This window comes from Emydura macquarii, unplaced genomic scaffold (assembly GCF_026122565.2).
Source record: "Emydura macquarii macquarii isolate MOO-44397 ecotype Brisbane River unplaced genomic scaffold, CSIRO-AGI_Emac_v2 contig_1253, whole genome shotgun sequence".
NCBI classification, from domain to species: Eukaryota; Metazoa; Chordata; order Testudines; family Chelidae; genus Emydura; species Emydura macquarii.
The window spans coordinates 102,941,661-102,963,769 of NW_027131390.1; the positions used below are offsets into that span (position 1 = coordinate 102,941,661).

General features: G+C 40.8%; 1 protein-coding gene across 7 annotated transcripts in view; it reads left to right on the plus strand.

Annotated features, from left to right (window-relative positions):
• The window catches only part of CLASP1 (cytoplasmic linker associated protein 1), a 246,209-nt gene that overhangs the window by 139,963 nt on the left and 84,137 nt on the right, over positions 1–22,109 (plus strand). For 6 of the 7 annotated variants that reach the window (XM_067549648.1, XM_067549650.1, XM_067549651.1 and 3 more), the window contains 4 exons: positions 794–843; positions 2,074–2,244; positions 17,107–17,214; positions 20,568–20,735. In XM_067549648.1, the coding sequence (XP_067405749.1) occupies positions 794–843; positions 2,074–2,244; positions 17,107–17,214; positions 20,568–20,735 (497 nt within the window). Of the gene's footprint in view, positions 1–793; positions 844–2,073; positions 2,245–17,106; positions 17,215–18,866; positions 18,894–20,567; positions 20,736–22,109 lie in introns of all 7 variants that reach the window. The other variant, XM_067549649.1, reaches the window with a different exon arrangement.

A 22,109-nucleotide genomic window follows, 5' to 3' on the forward strand; every position in this document is an offset into this window, starting at 1 on the left:
AAGGAGTATGATTGAGCCTCAATATTTATATTTAACCAATAAATCCTGTTAGTCTATTACTATATGTAAATAGTTGTCTATTACAAACCCTTATGACTGTGTACTCAGCTGAGAAATGGGGACAGCTTCTAAAAAGTAATTCCAGGTTTATCATGGCAATTAATATACAGTTTATATAACTTTATAAATATATATTTGATACGTTAAAAAAGGAAATGAAAGAGGGCCAGGCCAGCAGTCTAGCAATAGCAGGAGAGTATTGTGGGAGCACAGGAGGGCTTGTGTGTGAGTAAGCAAACAATCCTGCCTGAGTACACATTTATCATTCAGACTAGCAGGGGTTTCAGTGCAGCAGACTTCAGTAATGAAAGACCAGTGCTGGCCTGAAGGCCAATTCTAGATTAGCAGAGCAGGGAGTAGAGAATAATCACCGTTGGGGTTAGATGCTTCCTGTGCCTTTGGTCACTGAGCTGACTTGGAGCATGCATATGAAGAGCTCTGAAAACAGGGAGGGCAGTTTTGAATGAGATCCTGCAATAAGTGGGGAGTCACTGGCGGTGTCTGAGGTTGTGGTTGGTATGGCTGTGCTTCTGTGTCTGTAGCAACATTTGGCACACGCTGGAGTCTGGAGAGTAGTGTAGTGATTAGGCCACTGATTTTTTAAATAACCAGTTATAAGTGTAGTAATGTAGAACAGAGCCTCCTAAAATGTGATAGCAGTTTTATAGCCAGTGTTATCGGTGACTCAAAAAATACCTGTTTGATTTCAATAAATATTTGTGTTAATTTCTAGCCGTCCATTGTCTGCCAAAAGAAGTCCTACTGGAAGCACTACATCTAGAGGTGAGAACAGGAACTGGAGGAAATGTAATCAACTATTGCAGGGGAAGATTTGTCATGAAGTAAGATAAAAGACTTAAAGATTTCAGTGTTCAAAATAGTGATTCTAGTTATAATGAAACCTCCATTTACTGGAAGTTGTTCTTTAAAAATATGAGTTTATTCTAAGAGGATTCCACTCTAAATAAATCAGTACCAGTCACAATATAGCATATACTATCCATAAACTGCTAGTGTGCCTATGCCTTTGAAAATTGTAATACATTTCTATAATTGATTTCACTTGAAGGGAAAGGTCAGAAAGCTTTGGTGGGTTTTGTGACCAGGGTATAGTGTTGTACATCTGGGCAGCACCTGACAAAAACCCCATGCTAAGCTGGGCTAGACTGACCATTGGGCCAATTAGATAAAGCTGTTCCTGTGTTCACCAGCATATAGTGGAGGTGTCTTATGTGCATGTCTCCTGCAGTACTAAATTCCAAAATGATCACAAAAGGGCTTCCATTTCTAGGTATCCCAGCTCAGGAGTTGCCCAAAGCTTTTCCTAGTTGGTGGCTGGTGCTGCATGTGAACATTGAATTTCACAGTCCAGGTCCCAATCGTTGTGCCTCCAGCCTGGAGCACTTAGACGTTAGGGCACCATAACTACGTTACTCAGGGGTGTGGAAAATCTATATCCTGAGCAGTGTAGCTCTGTTGATCGAACTCCTCATGTAGACTCAGCTAAGCCAATGGAAGAATGCTTCCACATGCCTAGCGACTGTTGCTCGAGGTGGTTGTGTTTCTACACTGACAAGAACATGCCTTTCGTTGGTGTAGGTTGCCTCCACATGATGGGGATGTGCTGTAGCCAGGCCGCTATAGTCCCTGTAGTGTAGACATGGCCTACCTCACACGACTGCCACCCGAACTGTCACTGATTAGTCGCTTTGTTGGCCATCTCAGCAGAGAGGCCAAGAGTTGGAGGAGCTGTAGAGACTGAATTACCCTAGAGGTGGTCTCTTGGGTCAAGGCTGAGACATTTGCAGAGCAGCGAGGGGAAGCTCACACTGCTTCTGCAATCGCATTGTCCGTCGTGATCTTTCTGGCACTTCATATGAGCACTGAAGTCATACGCAGGGAACACTTAAACGTTCTTACTCAAGTGCTAACTGGGTGTTTTGAAATGAACAGTTGAACAAATTAATCCTCACTAGTCTTGATTGTGTGTCTGTTCCCCAACTCTGTCTAAAGCCTCTACAGTGAGTACAAAATCCGTGTCAACCCCAGGATCTCTGCAGCGGTCTCGCAGTGACATCGATGTGAATGCAGCAGCTAGTGCCAAGTCGAAAGTAACATCTTCTGGAGCTTCCACCCCCTTCAGTTCTGCGGCAGCTCTGCCCCCAGGCTCATACGCATCACTAGGTGAGCCTACGCATTTCCTTAGTGTGGTAGATAACTTTCTCCAGTGTTGTAAACTGTCTGACTTCAGTACTAGCTGGCTTTCTGAATATAAGCCACGTAATCGTAAAAGCATGTCTCCAATGTGATGGTCACCAGCAGTCCAGAACCAGTCTGTGATCTCTGGCCACTGGAGCTAAACAAAAATACATTTCCAGAGGGAGACAGTGTTGCAGGAAACACAGTTTGCTTTGAAACACTTTTCTTTCTTCCTCTGTTTTCCACTAACCAGCACATTTATGTTGTGAAGAGACAAGAGATGTTGTTTTGACTCCGTGGCCGTCCAGAGGAGGATACTTGCTGCCCAATTCATCCCTAGTGTATCCCCTCTGGAACTAAAGAATAGGGTTACTACAAGTTGTTTTATGCTTTGGGTAGCATTAAGAACATCTCAGCGGAATTTGATGCTGAGCTGAGGAGTTTTCTCTTCATATAAGTAAGGGCTAGATAAGCAAAGAGAGGAGTTTGACTAATGTGAGTATGAAGTAGTTACTTTTTCAGCCTACTTGAAAGGCATGAGTTCACCTTCCTCCCCTCATGCTGTTTTTGAGGGTTTAAATCATTTATTATGTTGCTTTTGTCATTTTCTGTTGCCCCAATCTTTTCCTGATGACAAGTGAAGTCACCATTCGATGTAAAATCTACTTTTCAGGTGGCATGACAGGCTGTACGGATGAGGCAATGCAATTTAGAAGTAGTTAAAAATAATTGCTAGGTTACTTTCTTTGTTTCACTTGCCAGTTTTCATTAGCCTAGTTTTGAGCCAGGGAGAGCTAAGCACCTGAGCTAGTGTCTGATTCTGCTGTAACTTGCTGGTACTAGCCTTATACTGATGTAACTCCATTGACTTCATTGATTTCTACCACACAAAAGTGATTGTAGCAGGCCTCTAATTGGTACGAGAACAGATATCCTGGCCGCGCGTCGTGTAGATTGCTGAACCTTAGCTATATCAGTTGTAAACTTGACTTTGTAGCATAGGACATTCTGGCTCTCTTCTCAGTGCAATGGGAAATACTGTATGAATTATATCAGGATACATTTATATTTTCCTTTTGAAGACAGGCTTCATTTAATGCTAAAACCTTGTCTTTACTTAAATTCATTGCCCCTGTTTGGTGAAGTGTTTGCCCTGGCTTTAATTAATTCCTCACATTGGATGCATGGTGTAGATGCAGTGCAGTGAGAACTGCCGCCAGGATACTGGAGTTAAACACATGCTTGTTGTCATTTCCCAAACTTTTAGAGGCTGAATACAGAAGAGCAGCAGTACTCTATTAGTCTCAGTCCAAAGCAGTGCATGTTTACTGCTCTTCTCTGATACTCTATTTCCTGTTTAAATGATGCGTGGATTGGATTGGCTCTAAAGGGAAGACCTTTCCTTTTTGTCAGTAGGAAACTGTTTGTCATCTGTAATTCCCTGCAAGAGGGATGGGCAAGGCAAACAAGGGAGTGGGATTCAGCAAAGCTTTGTCTTTAATTCATGATTGCAATGGGACCAAACTAATTGGATTCTAAGACCTGTTCAGATGCTTCATGCTTTGAGTTGCTGATTAACTAAATTTTCTTTTCTCCTTTAATTTCTTTAATTGTACTGATTTGTTTTGCTTACTTCTGTAGCCAATATCAGCACCCACTTCCGTTGGTATTACTAACACTTCCCTATTAACCCTTTCCTTATTTTTTTTTAATTTGCTTGAAGATGGTACTACCACTAAACCTGAGGGTAAGCAGTCTGTCTGTGTGACTGAGGTGTGTTTACAGTTGTACCACCCCTCCCTGGTCTCTGTTCTCACAAAGTGTTACCTGGTTTTCATCTGTGCTCACTAGTGATCTGCATGAAGTGTTGCATGGTTGTTTGGCTCATTACGTGACACCATTGGGTCTATGTCACTTTCTCTCAAAGCCCTTCCCCTGAGATTAGGCACCAATCTGATTTTTATGAGTCAAGCTTCCAATCTTTATGTGAAACTAGTTTAAAAGCATTGTTGTATACAGATCTCCATGCTTAAAAGGTGCTGTAATAGTTGAAGGTGACCTACAAAAGGATAAAACAAAGGCTTGTGCTCATCTTTGCTTCATTGAGATGCATAAAGGGGGTCTGCTTTGTTTTTCTGTAAGAAATTTAGGTCATGTCTACTCTGTTTTTTCAGGAAGACTCAGGATGACAGGAGAATTAGTGAGGCGATTATCTTGCGAATACTAAAGAAGTGAAAGTTGAACACCTGGGAACAGAAAGGATAGTCAGTCAGTTATTCAAACCACTGGCTTTTGTTTCTTTTTGTTGACTCTTGTTTAACTCATACACCTGATAAACAGTTGAGAGCGAAGAGCTTTTTGTTAAAGGCTCAGCACCCCTGTCCCTTCATTTAATGGTGGAGAGAGCTCCCACTCCAGTTCCTCCCAAAAGGTCATTTAAAAAACATTTTTTTTAAAGGAAGGACAAGTCTTGATATTTCTAAGGTAAAAAGACAAGCAAAACTTTTCTTTTTGTGTGTGTGTGGGGGGGGGGTGTTCAGGCCCTCTTTACTCATGGTGAAGAAGCCAAAAAGCACAAGCCCTTTTTTCTTTTTCCCTTTTGCAGATCACCTTTTAAGGGATGTATTACTGATTTGTGGGACTGTGTGTGAATATCCTAAATGGCTGTTTGTATTAGAATATAGTTTACCAAGAAGCACCATCATCTCATTGTGATGTCTGTTTTTCCCTCTGATTTCTGATAAATTGATTTATTATTTATAGGGAAAGATTTCTACAGTCTTCTGTGTTGACACTGAATCTTGGTGTAAAGATATGCACTGGCTTTTTAATCCAGTGCAAACTTTATGCTTTAGGATCCATCAACCTTGGAGTTGGTTTAAATCACTGACTCTATTACCCTATGAATCCAAGACAGAGCAGAGTTCTAAGGGATTAAAACCCCTCTATCTTTATCTGTTCCCCACCAACATCCTCCAGTCATTTTCTTCATGTGGAGACATGAATCTTCTTCTTTAGTCCTAGCCAACCAGAACTGTAAACTAGCAGGTGCTGTAATTCTTTCAGACTGAAGTTAATCCAAGTCTCCTCCAGTTTTCCTTCTGACTTGCAAAATTCCTAATGGTGTCTGAGAAATCAAAAAGCAATCTGAGATCTTGTCCATCTTTTTGCAGTCTCGAAAAGGGGGTCATTATTATTATTGAGATATACAGCACCAAAGGTAGCTATCTAAAAATCTACTTGGATGGAGTAATCCTTATGGATACCGAAGAACCACATTCAGTGGGGTAACTGTCTGGTTTAATTTTGTTTTTTTCAGCATAAACTAACTGCCTTACATCCATGCACAAAAGTTTTTTGTTTGTTTGTTTGTTTGTTCTTAAATTTATCTGGTGTCTTATCCCACTTTAATTAATCTGCCTTCAAGCAACATTGTGTCACTTACAGGTGACCTGAAAAGGAAGCTAAAATGTCACCTTTTTATAACGGCTAAGTGGTTTTTAAAGTTAATTTACTGTTCTGTTTTTTTTTTCTCATTAGAATATCAGTCCTCATCTAGACTGTTTTTGCTGGAGGACTGGAGATCTAGCAGGATTATGGCCATATAGCAATCTAAAACTTAAGCAAATGAGAGGGAAGGAATGTTTTAATCAAACTGTTAAAAATTCTTTATTTTTGTTTGCTTTGTTAAGACACATTATATTGAGAAAATTGGGAGAAAGGTTCTCTGTAAGGATTCAAAATGTCTGTCAACTGAGGGCTGAGAAAGGTCCTGTTCTAGTTCTTTAGACTTGCAAGGAGTCTGCCAACAAAAAAAAGGAATGTGAAACTTTATTATATTATCCATATTTCAAATGTAAAAACTAATAACCCCCTGCCCGCTGCGCCCCTCCCACTCCCCCCTGGTCTGAACAGTACCCCCTTTAGGGCTCTCTTTACAAATCATAAAAGATACAAACTCATTTATTTTTCTCCTTTGGTAGGTCACCTCTAAGGAACTATTTTAGTATCGCCAAGATTTTCTGTACAATTTAGTTGGGTTTTGCAATGTAGTAATGCTCATGAAGCACATGTGTAGTGTTCGTTCTCAGGACCAATATGTCAGATCAAGAGAGAGCCAGAAGTGGGAAAGAGTGCAAGTTGAATATCAGGCCATAAATTTAAAATGCTGTCATCTGGATTGCTCTGTAAAGCACCATGCTTGAAATTTACTCCTGTGCTGACAGCCGGCAGGAGGCCTATGCACAACTTACGTCTTGTGCTGCCCATCTTCACCAAGGTGACTTGGGCCCTATGTACAGGTAATACCCAATCCTGAAGCCTCTTTGCCTGTGAAGCTCCCTTGGTCTTCATTGGGAGTTGCGTATGCAGAAAGCTTGCAGAAACACACCTTTGTAGAGCTATACAAATAGTTACCATGACTCAAATAACTGGTCGTGGCTGGGCGGAAATTTTCCCAAGGTTTCCTTTAACCAGTTACATTCTGTGGGGAAATAAATTCTGAGTTTGCTGTGCAAACCCTGTCAAGATTTCTGTAGTACTATCCCTGGAGAGGGACTGGTGGTTCAGAACTTTAAATACATTAAGCTCTGCTTACAGCTCTAAATTTCCAAACAGATTGTGGGGCTGTGTATTGTTACGAAGTTAGGAAGCTCATCTGGGATGAGTTCTGCCCCTCTTTGGGCAGACGCTGCGGTTTTCAGTATCTTTAGTATTCCCGTCAGTGTCCAGCAATCATCCAGTCTAGTACATTTTTTTTTCATCCAAAAGGAATATTATTATAGTATAATGACATCTCCTCGTACGTTTACTGGAATTGTGAAGTCATTCTAAACACAAGCTCCCACATCTTACAGAAACCATGGGGCTGGGAACAAACGAGTTACTTTCAGTTCTTGGCTTCAAAATAGTGTTATTTGTTCCTATCAAGAAACTGGCAGTTAAGTTTCATATTCAAAAATGTTTTGAACTGATGCAATTAATCTGTTTGGGCCAGATTCTGAATTCCATTACACTGGTGTAAATATGGAGTAACAGCATTCCAGTCAATGAGGCTTTCTTTGCTATTGTAAGAGAGATCAGAATCTGACCTTATGTAATTTTTAATATGCTGTGAAAGGAATGTGTGTGCCTTTTTACCAGTGACCAGAGAAAATATCTTCTTTCCAAATAACCTTCCTTCCCTCTCCAGGCCGCAGGTAACCACATTTCTTTGATTTGATTGTGTTTTTCCCAAAGCAAGCCTTACCACATATTTTGCTAGCATGTGTTTTACAGGGTAATCTTTCTCTAGAAATAAATTTGCATTTATTATGTATCTCATTTTATAAAGGGTCTGATTTTCATCATAGTACTAGGTAACATTTAAAAATACTTTATAATGTTGAGGTGTTAAATCTTTTGTATTTTGCAAACAAATGACTGCAGTAACAGAGTGTGGATCTATTTCAGTGTTCCACATGTCTTAAAAAGAAGGTAACAAATTACCCATGAATATATTTATAAATACATCCAGAAACTTTGCTTATCCTCCTCCTATCGTATAATCGGGAAACCTAATGACTCTAGTTTTGAAGCAGATTATCTGTTAAAGAAAGGGACTTTGTAAAGACTGTACTTTCCCTTGCCTTTTTGCCTTATTTCCACAGAATACAAACATAACCTTTCAAACACTAAAGACCAAACTCTCCTATAAAGGGTAGGGAATGATATATAGATATATACATTTTGCCCATTGGAAAAGAAAGAAACCCTAATTGTTTAGTTTGTTTGTTAATCTCACAAATTCACATAGAGTGATCAGATGATGAGTGAGAACTATTGTTTATTGAGCTTCAGCAGAGCACTTGGAGAAGCACAGACTTACAAGATGTCGTCCCTCCTCTGTCCTGCTATCTTTACTCTCTCAGTACTCCCACAGAGTTTGTAGTCTAGCCTGAGTAAAAGCTTTAAGGTTTGTCCCTAAATCTGAATGAATATTCTAGCTGAAACAGACATACTTTGGTGACAGATTTCTTTCCTATATTGGTCTGTGGGAGCAACCCCTGTCACACTTTTGGCATGCTGTATATTTGGTTTCCAGGAAAATTTGACCTATTTATTTAAGCAAAGCAGCACAATAGCATTGTTGTAGTGTGGTTCATTCAACTCCCTGTGCTCTGGAGGTCTTATATTTTGAAGTCTGTTGATAACTCTGGACATGTTGAGATTTGCCTGCATGGTCAGGCACTTCTTAGCATGAAGAAAACTGGCAGAATCTGCTGGCCCGTACGTTTGTAAAATAGTGCTTCTGCTAGATGTGGCTGGAGTCCTTGTGATGCTCGTTGTAAACTCATTTATATGAATAAGTATATTTTTAAAAATTGAAGTTAACCCTTGAGTTTTGTCTTCCCAGTAGATGGGCTCAGATGCCATCTAGTGGTGAAACGATGCAATGATTCTCAGAACCTGCTACAGAAGTTTTTAAAAAATATTTTTCATCACCTGTAGAAGAAAGGGCTCTGGGCCCACTTGTGTAGATATGTGAATCTCATACAGAGAGAACATCAGTTATCATCTGTGCACATATCGATTACTAATATGTAATTGTGACTTTTTTTCCAAAGTGCTGAGTTGATTAAACTGTACTGTGGATTTATTGTTATTAACTTTCAGGCAGTGCATTAAAAGAACTCTCTTTCAGAGTAGAGCATGTGGGCTAGATCCTGCAAGGTACTCTGCATGACTAGCTCCCTCTGCATCCAATGGGAAGGTGCTTATCATCTAACAGGAGGAGCTCAGAACCTTACATGATGGAACCCTTTGAACATAAGAATTGTTCAGAATAAACCCTTCTGTTTAGTTCAGTGTGTGAATACATGAAAATGACCAACTTAAGGGTTCTTACTATATCTTCATAGTTCTATGAAGATCTAAAGTTCTAAATCAATAAAGTGATGTCTGGGACTTTGGGCCGGGTTCTGATCACAGTTATGCCTTTCTAAATCTGATGCAGCTCCATTGAAGTCAATGAAATTATGCTGGATTATTTGGATAATATCTTAGAAATCTATCTGTCTGGTCTAGTTATTTATATATTTTAGGATACAATTACCAGGTTTCTGCATTTGTTACAAATCTGAACTTGGGCCTGGTTCATTGACTGTGTCTGTTTTAAAAATTACCAGGGCTTTTTAGTCTTTAAAACCACTTAACACAAAGCCCTTCAAACAGCTTTCTGTACTGAGAGCAGTGTCTGGCTTCATGGGTCAAATTTCAACTAAGGGCAAATCTTAATTACTGCATTTTATGATTCCTAGAAAATAGCATGGACATTTCCTTTATCTGTTCTCTTTACAGTAACTTTGCCATTGAGCTACAGTAATTCTTTTGGAGAGGATCTGAAAAATTGGTGACTATAAAGTATGACTCATTGCCTGTGAAGTTTGAATTGATATGAAAATAAAGCCAGTGAAAGAAAAAAGGCTTGCTGGGCTCTTTTCGCCCTGCCTTTTTGGAAGTATCTATTAATTGTTTGGATTTAATGCATTTTTCTAGTAAGCGTTGCTTGAAATTCATTATTTCAGCTGTGATCTAATGAATCAAGAGAGAAAGTGGCTTATAGGTGTAGGCAGAACAACTGGACTAGGTGCAAATTCAAATTCTAGGATCCGGCATCTTGCTTGCAGGTTACTCAAAGACCTTAGAAAAATGCTTTCTATTACTGTAATAGTGCAATGTGTCTTACAAGCTGTCATATATACTTGAGACTTTCATAGCAGTCCAAGGGATTTAGATATATTTTCCATTATTTTTAATGGGAATATGTGGCAAAAAATTACAATTGAGTATGTGTGTGTGAACTCAATTCTGGGATCCTATTGTTTCCTTGTGCTTACAGTGTGTGTGTGTGTATGTACGTGTGTGTGTGTGTGTGTTTATCTATATCTATAGATATATATATATATATAATGCTGTAATCATGAGGAAACAATAGTATCCCAGAGGTGAGTTTTTTGCTCACAGATAGAGATCAAGCCAAGGCTCAGGTTGTTGCAGGGTCTCTAAGGCACAAAGGTTACCCCAACAGAGTGCCTGGTACCACCGTCCTTTGGGAACTTCAAATTAAAATGTTATTCGAAAAAGAGTTTGCGTCTCTATTTAGGCATGCTAAGGCTCGCGTGCCTATTCATGTGTCTAGCGGGTTATTCTGAGCATATGCAGAGAGGCTAACTGTCTGGAAGACACTACCTTACATCACAGCACTTGAGTGGCTCTGAGAATATATGGTCACTGAATCCGAGACCAATCGGGGCAGTGAGAGTTCAAATCCAAGCCAGTGCAGATATCTGATGCAGAAAGAGTAGGTGTATTGTGCCAGTCTACCTCTGTCAAATTTTTTATTTTGCAGAAATGTCATCTGAGTCCAGCACAATGTTAAGAAAGTGCCGAAACGATTTTTTAAAAAGAAACTCTGCAAGCAAATGGTCACTGGGCGGGGAGAGTGATTAGGGGTGGGAAAGCAGTTGGGAATGGGGAGAGGGGTTGGGATCAGGTGATTGGGACTGGGGGAGTGGGAGAGGAGGGATGGGACATTGGGAAGGAGGGAGTGTGTGCCGTGATCTGGGAGCCTGCAGCCTGTCTTCAGGGGTGTGACTCTCCCCATCCCTGCTCCTCATCATGTGAGCCAGGTTCTGGAGGGAGCTTTCCGATCCAGGGGTGTCTGAACTCCTCTCCCTACCACCGCTCGTGACCTGGGATCTGGGGGTCCCTGTGCCCTGGAGATGTCTGAGCCCAGCTTCATGCCCCCATGTTTGTGTGCCAGGATCTGAGGGCCACTGCTAATCTATGGGGGTTTGATCCCCTCCTCCCTGCCCCCCCCCCTCCACCTGTGACCTAGGTTCTGGGGGACTTTGTCTGGCTAAGCCCCTTTCTCTATTCTCCTATATGAGCCAGGATCTGGGGAAACCTTGCCTCTCTGGGTGGGGAGACATGCTCGGAGCATGCACCAAAAACACACTGAGACTGGGATGGGGAGCTGAGAATAGGTTTACTTGATGCAGATCAGAAACTCTCCAGCACTGGGCAGTGGGGAAGGGAACATGCAGGGACATGAATGGAGCAGTTCACACATCTCAGACTGCGTGCATCTCCATGAGGCATTCGCTTTCAACTGAGAACATCTCTTTGAAATGAGCCTGCTGTGGTGCTGATGGAGGTGAGTGCCCCTCCCAGCCACTCAGCCTCTCATTTCATACAATATTATAATGGAGTCTGTGCCCTAGCTAAGAGTGGGAAGGCCTTTCCTTTAAAAGGAGGACTCCTTAGTGCTCTGAAGTCTGTGTGTTTATGTGGGTTATCTTGAAATTTGCTATGCCTAATGGGAGTATAGTCTAGGGTTAATGATTCGAATGTGAGGCCATTTGAGCAAGAAGTTCCCGAGATACAGGCTCCAAAAAAACCAAAAACCTTTAGTTGAATTCAGAGTCTAGCAACTTTGAAGTCTGAAATCCACCCTGGGCAGAAATCTGAGAATGAACTGTAAACTGTGGGGGAAAATCTGCGTGTGTTAGGCAGTTGGATTTGTTTGTTTGTTGTTTTTATTTTATTTTAGAGAAATGTAATCTGAGTACAGCAGAATATTCAGAAGGTGCTGAAACTACTTTTTGAAAAGAAAATAAATTGCACATATGATTGCTGACTGTAGGGGAGGGGTGATTAGGGATGCAAGGGTAGGTGCTAGTAGGGGAAGATGGCTCTAGGTCTGCAGCTAAGGATGGGGGTATTATGGGGAGGAGGATAAATGGAAATGGGTGGTAGGGTGGGGAGAGAAGGGGCTAGGGGGCTTAGGTAAAGGGGAAGAGAGTAGGGATTGGGGGAGCGGGAGAGGAGAAGACAGGAAGAGTTGGAGAATGTCAGGGGTATCAGGAAGTTTGAGGAGGGTGGTCTGCCAGCCCTGAATTCTCTCCTGTGTGTATGCTGGGATGTGGGGGAGCCCTACCTCTCTTCAGTGGTCTGGACCCCTGGCCCTGCCCACTGTGCTTTCTGGGGCCTGGGAGACCCTGTCCTCTTCAACACACACTTCTGAAAACCAGGAAGTACAGAGTTAAGGTAAAGGTCCCCACAACCTTAACTCTGCTCTCTTTGGGTGGTGCCCCGGGAACATGCACACTCCCACTTTACCTTTTCACTGTAATGGACAGGTGCGGCCTGCACTTGCCTTGTGCTTGAACACTGAGCTGGCTCCCCAGACAGAATGCCACCCTTGTTAAATTTAACTACTGTTTTGTACCCTTTTCCAACCCCTTCACCCTTGCTCACAGGACCCCACCTACCCATCATTAAATCCACAGCCTACTCTCATATCCACCTCACTACTGACAATACCCATGGCAAAAAGACATCAGTGTCCTGTTACTGATACCACCTACATAATTCTGAATTGAAATTATGTGGATTGGAACCGTAAGGCAAACATGTACCTCTTTCTTTTGATGATCACTTATTCCTCCCCCATTTAAGATAGCTATACATAACACAGTGAATACAGGTGTAGTGCGTGCAGATAATTTCTAGTGGCCATTGCCATCTCCAGAATTAAGGTTGCACGAGTGTGTATCTTCACTCTGTATTTTCTGGTTTTCACAGTTTTGAATTTTGCTGTACTCATTGTTCTGGAAGGGCACAAGCTATCACTGGGCAACCTGTGTTCAGTTTTGGGTTTTTTGTTTTTTTTTGGCCATTTCATATGCTTCAATAGAAATATTTTAGAGACATTAAAGGCCATTTTCTCCATGTAACTGAGGAAAGAATTTGGTCTTAAGGTTATTGAGAGAATTCGCCCCTTAAATTGTTTCCTCTATTTGTGTATGTTATGGGGCAAAGTAATCCCAGAATGAACTGTTATCATAATATGATATTTCTATCCTTATATCATCACTGTGTGTCAATAGATTGTGAGTTTTCAGCATCCCATTGTAATTCAGTGCTATCCCGTACTGGCACAGCATCATGGTGTAGAGACGGGACAGCACCATGTTATGCTGGGAGTTGCAACAACATTGCAATGCTTGAAATTAATTTAGTTCTCTTCAATTGCTGGGCTTGCCCCATGTGAGGCAGACCTATGGAAATGGGGAGAATGCCATACATTTGGGGATTAGGTAATGCCAAAGTCACTTGCTTAGTGGTGGGACATCTGCTTGTCTTTCAGGTCTAGTTACATACTCAGTTAAAAACACAGTGCCTGTTTCAGAGAATGAGAAAATGTAAATCCTATTACTAAAAGGAGGGTACAACTCTTTTCTCATTCTTTGTGCTCATTCTCATCCCCCGACATGTGAGGAACTCTCATTCCATTCAGCAAGAATTTTGTGCAGCTGAGATCTGCCAAGCAAAACAGAAGGCAAAATTTTACTCCTAGACCCTGATTCAAAGCCCAGTGAAAGCAATGGGAGTCTTTCCACTGACTTCAAAAAGCATTGGATTAGGCTTTACTGCTTTATTAGCACGACTGGAAATAAGCATGCATTGATTTATTTTGGCATTTGTGTTCTGTTCCTCTGATTCTTTCCCTCTTACTTAATGGGGCTGGCATTTAAAAAGAAAAATGTCTTGCTTCCTCTGTAGGAACATCTTGATGTCTTGGAGTTTACCCTTATGTTTTATAAATGTAGACCAATTAAATTTATTACAATTAATTCCAGCTGATTCTCTGCTGTTAAAGAACTCCATTTCTTACTTCATCAATAAACACAGGCAGAACAGAAAAGATATGGGTCCTTGAACCAAAGAAACCTGGACCCTCGGGGCAGGCTGACCTCTAGCACATAGGGTGTTACCAGTGATGTTTCCCAGTGAAATCTGTTACAGTTTAGGCTTTGAATTTCAGCTTCTCACAGTTGCCGTCTGGTACTTTGTACAATGCTTCGTTCTTTCCATCAGTATCTTGAAAGGTTTGAAGGGTAACATAACATGTTACCTCTTGGGTAGGTGCTGCCACCTCCTATGGTATGATATGGGCCTGAGCCATGCTCCCTTTTCTTTTGCTTTGCACATAATGCTGCTGCTGAAGTCTAGAAGTAAAGCATGGCCTGTGTGCCAAATTCTGTACAATTTGTGTAAGCCCACCAAGATCAGTGGTATCATAAGGGATGCAAGTCAGAATAAAATTTGCCACATTGAGGCAGGGAACCTATGGGCTAGATATGCTTTTGTGGAGCTCTGGTGGGTACAGGGGAAGTGACAGGGAGCTGGGACTTGTTCCAGCCGTGTGATGCTCTGAACTGCGGCTAGGCAGCTCTAAGTTCCATCACTGACGTATGCTCTTTAATAGAGCTTACACCAGGATAGGAATAGCGCAGCAGAGTTCTGCCATCCCCCCTGCTCCTCATTGATGCATCCCCTCCCGTGCTTGATGGGGATCAAGGCAGCAGATACAGACCTGGATCACCATACAGTACTGACACTTGGCAGAGAAGTCCCTCTGGGCAATAGGATTGGATATTGGTCCTTTTTCCGGAGCAGTACTTAGGGGCTGCAGTGCTGTAGAGAATCTGGCCCAGGATTTCTACTGTACCAAGGCTAGAAATATTTTTTCATTGGGAGAATCTCTAAATATTCCAAAGCCTTGTTAGCTACTGTTTGTAAAATTGGACACTGAAAATACATCCAAAGTTCAGCTGTAACCCGTGCTTCTCACTTCTCATTTCCAAATGAGAGCCTGTACTTCTGTCTGGTTTTTTCCTCGAAATTGAAGTTTCCTGTTAGAAATACAGTGTGACAGTGTGATGCTGACTGGATTGGGGGGGCCATTTATTATATTTTTTTAACATCAATACGTCAGAATCATAATAATTCAAGTGGGATATGCCATGTCAGGTACCGTTAGAAAGGCTATAATGTGCTAAGTAAGATGGAAATGTTTATGTTCCTGTGTTCTGGGTGTAATGGAAGGTATGGATATCTGTATTTTATTTGTATTTCATATTGTATGGTGTTTCTGGGCGACACCCCAGACAGGATGGCTGCAGCACTAGCCTGCTTAATGGCTCATTAAGGAAATTCACAGGTACAATGGGCCCAGGGGGAGAAGCCAGGGATATACCTGATGAGTCACCAGTCACTCATGTGACCCTGGACTCTGTGAAACAAAGGACTGAGACCCATCCAGGTACTGGATGTACACCAGAGGGACTATACAAGCCTGCAAACTCCACAGTTCTATTAGAAACCTGACATATATGGACTTTCAAATCAATTGTATGTGTCTGATTGCTGTAATCATTTAACACTTCTCTTATAGTTTCTTTGTTTCTTTTTATAATAAACCTTTAGTTTTAGTTACTAAAGGATTGGCTGGCAGCGTGGTATTTTGGGTAAGATCCAAACTTCTACTGATCTGGTATGGTGGCTGATCCTTTGGGGTCAGGAGAAACCTTTTTGGTAAAGAGCATAAAGTTTTAAATAACTGGTCTCTTTACTGGTCCTAGTGGCTGATTGGGAGCCAGAGACTGAAATGCAGTAAAGGGGGCTGTGTATATTTTTATTTTGGCTTTTGATAACCAGTGTGGGGAATCAGTAGCACTGTTTGTGGCTGGTTGGGAAGTCTGACTTCAGTGTCACCCACCAGTGTTGGGAGAATCTGCTCTCCTTTTACAGCCTGCCCTGACTTTGGCATTTTCAGGTGGCTACCCTAGGCACGGACGGGTCACAGACAGGTTTATCAGAAGTGTTTTCCAGCCATGTTACTAGTGTTCTAAGAGCTCAGACAGAAAAAACATAGCTGTCAATCTGTTCAGTCACTCTCAAACTACCGACCTCTGTCTTGTCCTGTGTGAATTTTGTCTTGTCTCATTTGAAGTGTGAGCTCCTCAAGGCAGGAAATATGCATCTATGTTTGTAATGCACCAGTTACATTTATGTGCTCTGTAAATGTTCTATAGCACCAACAATGGAGATGGATTTATGTGGTCAGTGGATGACATCGTCCAGAATGTCCAATCTTTCACGCCTCCTTATTTTCTCTGATTATCGTGTCTGAAACGTGAACTTGTTCTCTGAATTCAATGATAGAACTGGCATCAATTCCAGGACTTTCAAGTTTGGCTGAGAGCTGAGGTGTTGAAAAGGACTGACAGGGATTTTCTTTTTATTGGTCTTAATCATCATTCCTTTTCCAGCAACGAAAGACTCATAATTGTGTCCAGACATTGGAAAGGACATATTGTAGAGAACAGTCCTGACCAAGCAGGGAGATGCACTGAAGAAGATAATGGGTCTTTTCGAGCTAAAATTTCTATGAGGGAGAAATAAAAAGCACACTGAACAAGAAATTTTATACTAATTCTTTGCTTAAAATATAAAGGGCAGGCACAAGATTTCTCTGACAGTGTTGATTGTGTCGCATGAGACTCTCCATTACAATTAAAGCGGCACTAACTTGGGGGGGGGGGGGTTAAATATGTTGAATCTATATACACTCTTAGAGCTGACTTTTCCAACATGAGCATAATGAGCACAGCTGAAACAAATACACATGGCCACAGGCTATCAGCAGAATCCGCGAATGGTGCATGCTGGCTTGCACATGTAGATAGAGGTATAAAAACATCAGTGGCCAAATGTGAAATTTTGTGGATCCACCTGTTATGCCCATATTAGAAACTTTGCTCCTTCCTGCCAAAAACAATTTAAATTGCTTTTTAAACTGCAAGCGCCATTCCAGGGAATTAACTTTTTATCAATGTAACTTTTGCAAAAAAAAAAAAAAAAAAAATTCAGTATAGAACAGACAGCAAGTTAGAAGCTATAGCAAAGTTTTCCCTTGGGACCAAGCTGCTAACATTCCACTTTTCTTTGCATTCCCAGGTCGGATCCGTACAAGGAGACAAAGCTCGGGGAGTGCCACAAGTGTTACCTCAACACCTGCTGATAACCGAGGCCGCAGTCGTGCTAAAGTAGTTTCACAGTCCCAGCGTAAGAAGCCTTTCTTTTAAGGGAGGGGAATAGGCTGTATTTATTCATATTATTTCTTATTTGTATTGTGGCCAGCAAAGAAGGGGCCTCTTTGTGTTACGCACTGCATGCACATGTCACAGAAAGACAGTCAACCTCAAAGAGCTCACAGTTCAAGTCATTGTTAAATAGTAGGGTGTGAGATTTGAATACTTAAACAGAATAGAAATTGCTGGTTTTCTGCTCATTGTACACACAACCGAAAAATTCCAGTCATGTAAGTTTGCTACTATGTATCAGACTGGATAATATATATTGGACTTAAATCTGAGAAGAACTCCTTAGTGAGACACCTTTCATGTATCTGCAGCCTGCTACTGCCTGTTGTGTTCCTCTTCTCCCAAGCTTCTCTTGCTTATATTATCTCATCTCATATGTGTTAAGCATGAGCTCTCTAAGTTAATGTATAAAATGGAAGAGGTTTAAAATAGGATGTTATCTCTCTTGCGTAGATTTAAGGGGGGAAAGATCTGATCTCCGATCCACATGGCACATCCTGGCTCTGAAGTTCTGGTTTCCTTGCATGGCATGGTTCCTCCATGCAGGGAGAGAAGAATATCTGCCATATGGATCTGAGAGGAGAATTTTGACCTAGGACTCAGGAATGTTTAAAGGGTTTGCATATAGAGAGCATGTTCCCAAGGAGAGGAAGTGCCTCTTCATAGGCTGAGCTTTCTTAACCTTGCATGGCAGGGTGGGAAGAGTGCTTTTCAATATGAGGACTTGTCTTGCTTTGTAGTCTCACTGAGACATGTCTGTTCTGCTCATGGTGTCACTTCACTGAATGTCAGACTGGAGGGATGAGGGAAGAGTTTTAAAGCCATTAAATTGGAGATGGTTTCAAACAGAAAGCCTCTAGTCTTGAACATCATCATTTCGTGGTGGTGAAAGGCTTGAATTTGGATGCCTGGATCCAAACCCATCTCAATGGCTTTGGATCCAAGTCTGATCCAAAGCAGGATATGGCTTTTTTCCTGATTCCAGTTCAGATGAAGCTGAAATATCTCAAGAAAGATCTCAATTTAAGATGGTGAAAATCTTATTAGAGCAACTGATCTATAAAGGTTTCTCCCATTTGGGTTGAAATCTCTCAAGAATGACTTGTGAACCTTCAGGGCAGTCAAATCAAAACCTGATCCCTAGCCCTAGTTTGGCGTCAAACCCCACCACCAGCCTAACCCAGATCTGAGCCCCATCCGGATCTGAACACCATTTCCTAGGCCATCTCTGCATGAAATAAATCACTCTAGACTGCAAGTGTAATATAGATACAGGGCTAAATTCTCCTCTGACTCACGTGCTGGGCAACCCTGATGCCTTTTTCAGAGTAGCCGAGGGTGTAAGTCAGGGAGAATGTGGCCCCCCATAGGAGGAATGCTCAAATTTATGAGGCTAAGGAAATTAAGTGGCAGTGGGAAAATATATGCAAGCTGGGCCCTACTACTTATCTGCACATTAACCCCCACTGTATTTTGCAGAGGCTTAGGGGCAATGTCTGTTTGTAAATAAATCAATGTACATTATGTATAACATAGCGCATGCTGAACTCTGTGTTGTCTTACTGTCTTTTAATCCACTTTTTGCCTGTCCTTTGGTCTGCTCTCATAAACAAGGATCCAGATCAGCTAATCCTGCTGGTGGTAAGAAACATTTTCTGTTTCTCATGCTCTTTCTCATGTTCTGTCTTGTTCAAAGTTTTTAACTATTACAGCTTCTAGGATCCCTCCCTTTTTCACTGTGGGAGGTTGAAAAGGTGTGTTCTTAAATTAAAATTAAAATGTCGGATTTATATTGTGAGCAAGTTACCTTTTCCATGATAATTTAACATGATAAACATACATTCTGTGTAATGAGGATGCCCCTTTGTGAAGTTTCTGTAGGAATTGTGAAGAAGATCCTGTGATTTATACACTAGGTGCCAAATTCTTCTATACCAGTTCAACCCCTTTGAAGTGGAATCACACCAGGGTAACTGGGAGGAGCATTTGGCCTTCAGAGTGCTGCATTAGTGTAAAAGTGGAGGTGACATCAGTCACAAGTGTTCAGAGCTTTGGCTCACTCCTAGTGCCAGATGTTGTGTGGGGAGGTGGCATACATGACTTGAGAGCTTCCATCTTTGCAAAACGTCACCTTCAGAGAATAGGAAAGGGCAGGTAAATTTATAATTTAACTCTGGTGGATAAAGTATTTTTCTATCAACTATAATAAAGTTGTGTAAATTTGTAGACTAAAGAGTCCAGATCAATTTTCTACTGACGGTCTCATCTATTATTAATTGTGTGTCAATGAATCTTCTGATGGAAATTATTAGAAAAAACAACGCATGAATATTGTTCAAAATGTTATATTTGTATGAGCGTCTGCACGCCTTTCAGAGGCGCTTTCCATGGATATTCTAGCAAACAAGTTTAGTGACAGAAGTGCTCAAAACAACAGCACATTTTCAGGGTCTTCTTTATATAGCTAAAGAAGCAAAGAGGATCCTGAGCCCTATTCTTCTAAAATCCTTTGTGCTTATCTTTAAGCAAACATCAGGGAGAATAAACTTTGAATTTGAAAATGTGAATATTCCCACTAAAAACTTGATTCTATGAGTTTCCTAGAGCCAGGCAGGCAACAGAAACTACCATGGGAACCATGTGTCCAATCAGAAATGCCAAATGCAGCTCAGATTTCAGATGTTAAATAATGAACAGTTTGAATCCTCCTTGTGAATAAATCTTGGTCAGTAGGCTGTTTGCAAAGATCAGAGTCTAGAAAAATGTGATCTGTCCGTGGATAATTCAAACAGACAAGAAGAGGCAAAATTGGCCCAATATGCTATTTGTTACAAATAGTTCAATAGTTCAGATGCAAACTTACAGCTAAGCAATTTAATTTTAGCTAGTCAAACACATATACAAAGTAAATGTCTGTGATGACTAGCTGTGCTGAAGGTATTTATAGGGCTATATATGACTGGGTCATTTATCACCTTAATCTACTAGAATTCTGTCATTGAGAAGGGGTTCTTAATTTTTCTCCGCTGCATTATTTTATCTAAACATTTGTTCTTTAGCTGCACAGTTCAGGCAGGCTGAATAATACAAGCCCAGTTGTAGAGTTCTGTTGTGTATTGTGTGAACTTGTGAAAAAGTTTAGTTAGGGCCTGAGTAAAAGCCCATTGAAAGACTTCCATTAACTTCAGCAGGCTTTGGATCAGTCCAATAGATGGAGCCCTCTTTATTCCAGGACCTGATTAAAAGTGTTTAAAATCCCTATTTTGAATTGTCCAGAAGATATATCATGCTTCCTCATTTCTGGTTCCTTTCTAGCTGGCAGCCGGTCTAGTTCCCCTGGCAAGCTATTGGGAAGTGCGTATGGTGGACTGACCAGCGGAACAGCTAGAGTTCCACCAGTGCCAACATCCTCTGATAAACGGAGCAAGATCCCTCGAAGCCAGGGATGCAGCCGAGAGACAAGCCCCAACAGAATAGGGCTAGGTAAGAATTCTTGACGTGACACCTCGATCAGCTTGCCCAAGGGAAGGTTATGCATGCTAACAGGGAAACGACATGCTTTTTACCATCATGTGCTTTTGTATTCTTAAATTATTTTCATTGTGAGAAATATTATTAGTGATTGTTTTTAAAAAGTCATTTTAATTGTCCATGTTCATCTGTGGTTTCAGAGCAGGTTAAAAGAGTCTATGGTGCCTTCTGTTCGAAATCGTGGCATCATCTTTGTTGTTTCTGAATCAGGTTGAAGAGAGAATAAAGTGAAGGGGAAAGCCCACCATTGCAAGAATCTTACACTTACATAAAGCCATATTGCCCAATCCTGCAAGGAGCTGAGCAACTTCTGTGAAATGCTGAACATACCCTCTGATTGAAGTCAGTGGGAATTGAGGACACTCAGCACCTTGCAGGAATAGGGACCTGGTTTTGGAAATATTGCACGCTGAGCAGTTTATGTGCATCACGTCATGCATTCTGGAGTCTTTTATTAGATTGCATTTTAAATTCATGTGCTAATTCTTTTTCTCACAAATATTTTTGTCTATAGAGAGAGTCATTGGCTGTTGTGTAAACATTCCGTAAGCACTTTTATTTTCAAATTTACCTGTGATCTCTCTAATTTGGTAAAAATCAGTAGAACAAGCGTTATTCCAGAGATGTTCACAAACACGTCTGTCCTTTTGAATGAAGGCAGAAATGATTTTCTGTATATGTTCTGTGGACAAGCCAAAACTATACTTATTGCTGCTAATAACTTTGATATAAAATGTGAGTATTTGCAGAAATTAACTAAAGTTTACATGGGAAAAGAACGTCTTAGAAATGATTTCTTATATAAAAAAAGAAATAAAAGATAATATAGTTTTTCAGAAGCTTATAAGAAGCTGCAAATTACTCAGAGTGAAATTGTAGCCTTGTTTAAGTAAATGAGAGTTTTTGCCATTGGCATAGGACTAAGATTTCAGCCATCATATTTTAAATTTAAGTCCATTGTTCAGTTTATAGCATATTAGATGTCATCATAGAAGTACATCTTATTTATTTATTTATATTTCAGATTTATTGAAATGATGTTAGGAGATCTCTCTAAGAGCATATCCTGAATTATGATCCATTAAATTTTACATGTTATTTATGGTGAATATTTTGCAAAATTCAAATTTCTTCTCCTGTGATGTTTGCTATTTTTATTATTTGTGTATGAATATAATGTGCACTTTTGTTTAGTGTTTTTAAAATCCAGGCTGCCACCTTACGTACTGAAGTTAACTATTCTACTGTCACTCTGCAAACTAGAACTGTCCTTTAAAATGAAACAAAGTATGATAGCACCATCATGTGTCTCTTTATGCTGATAAT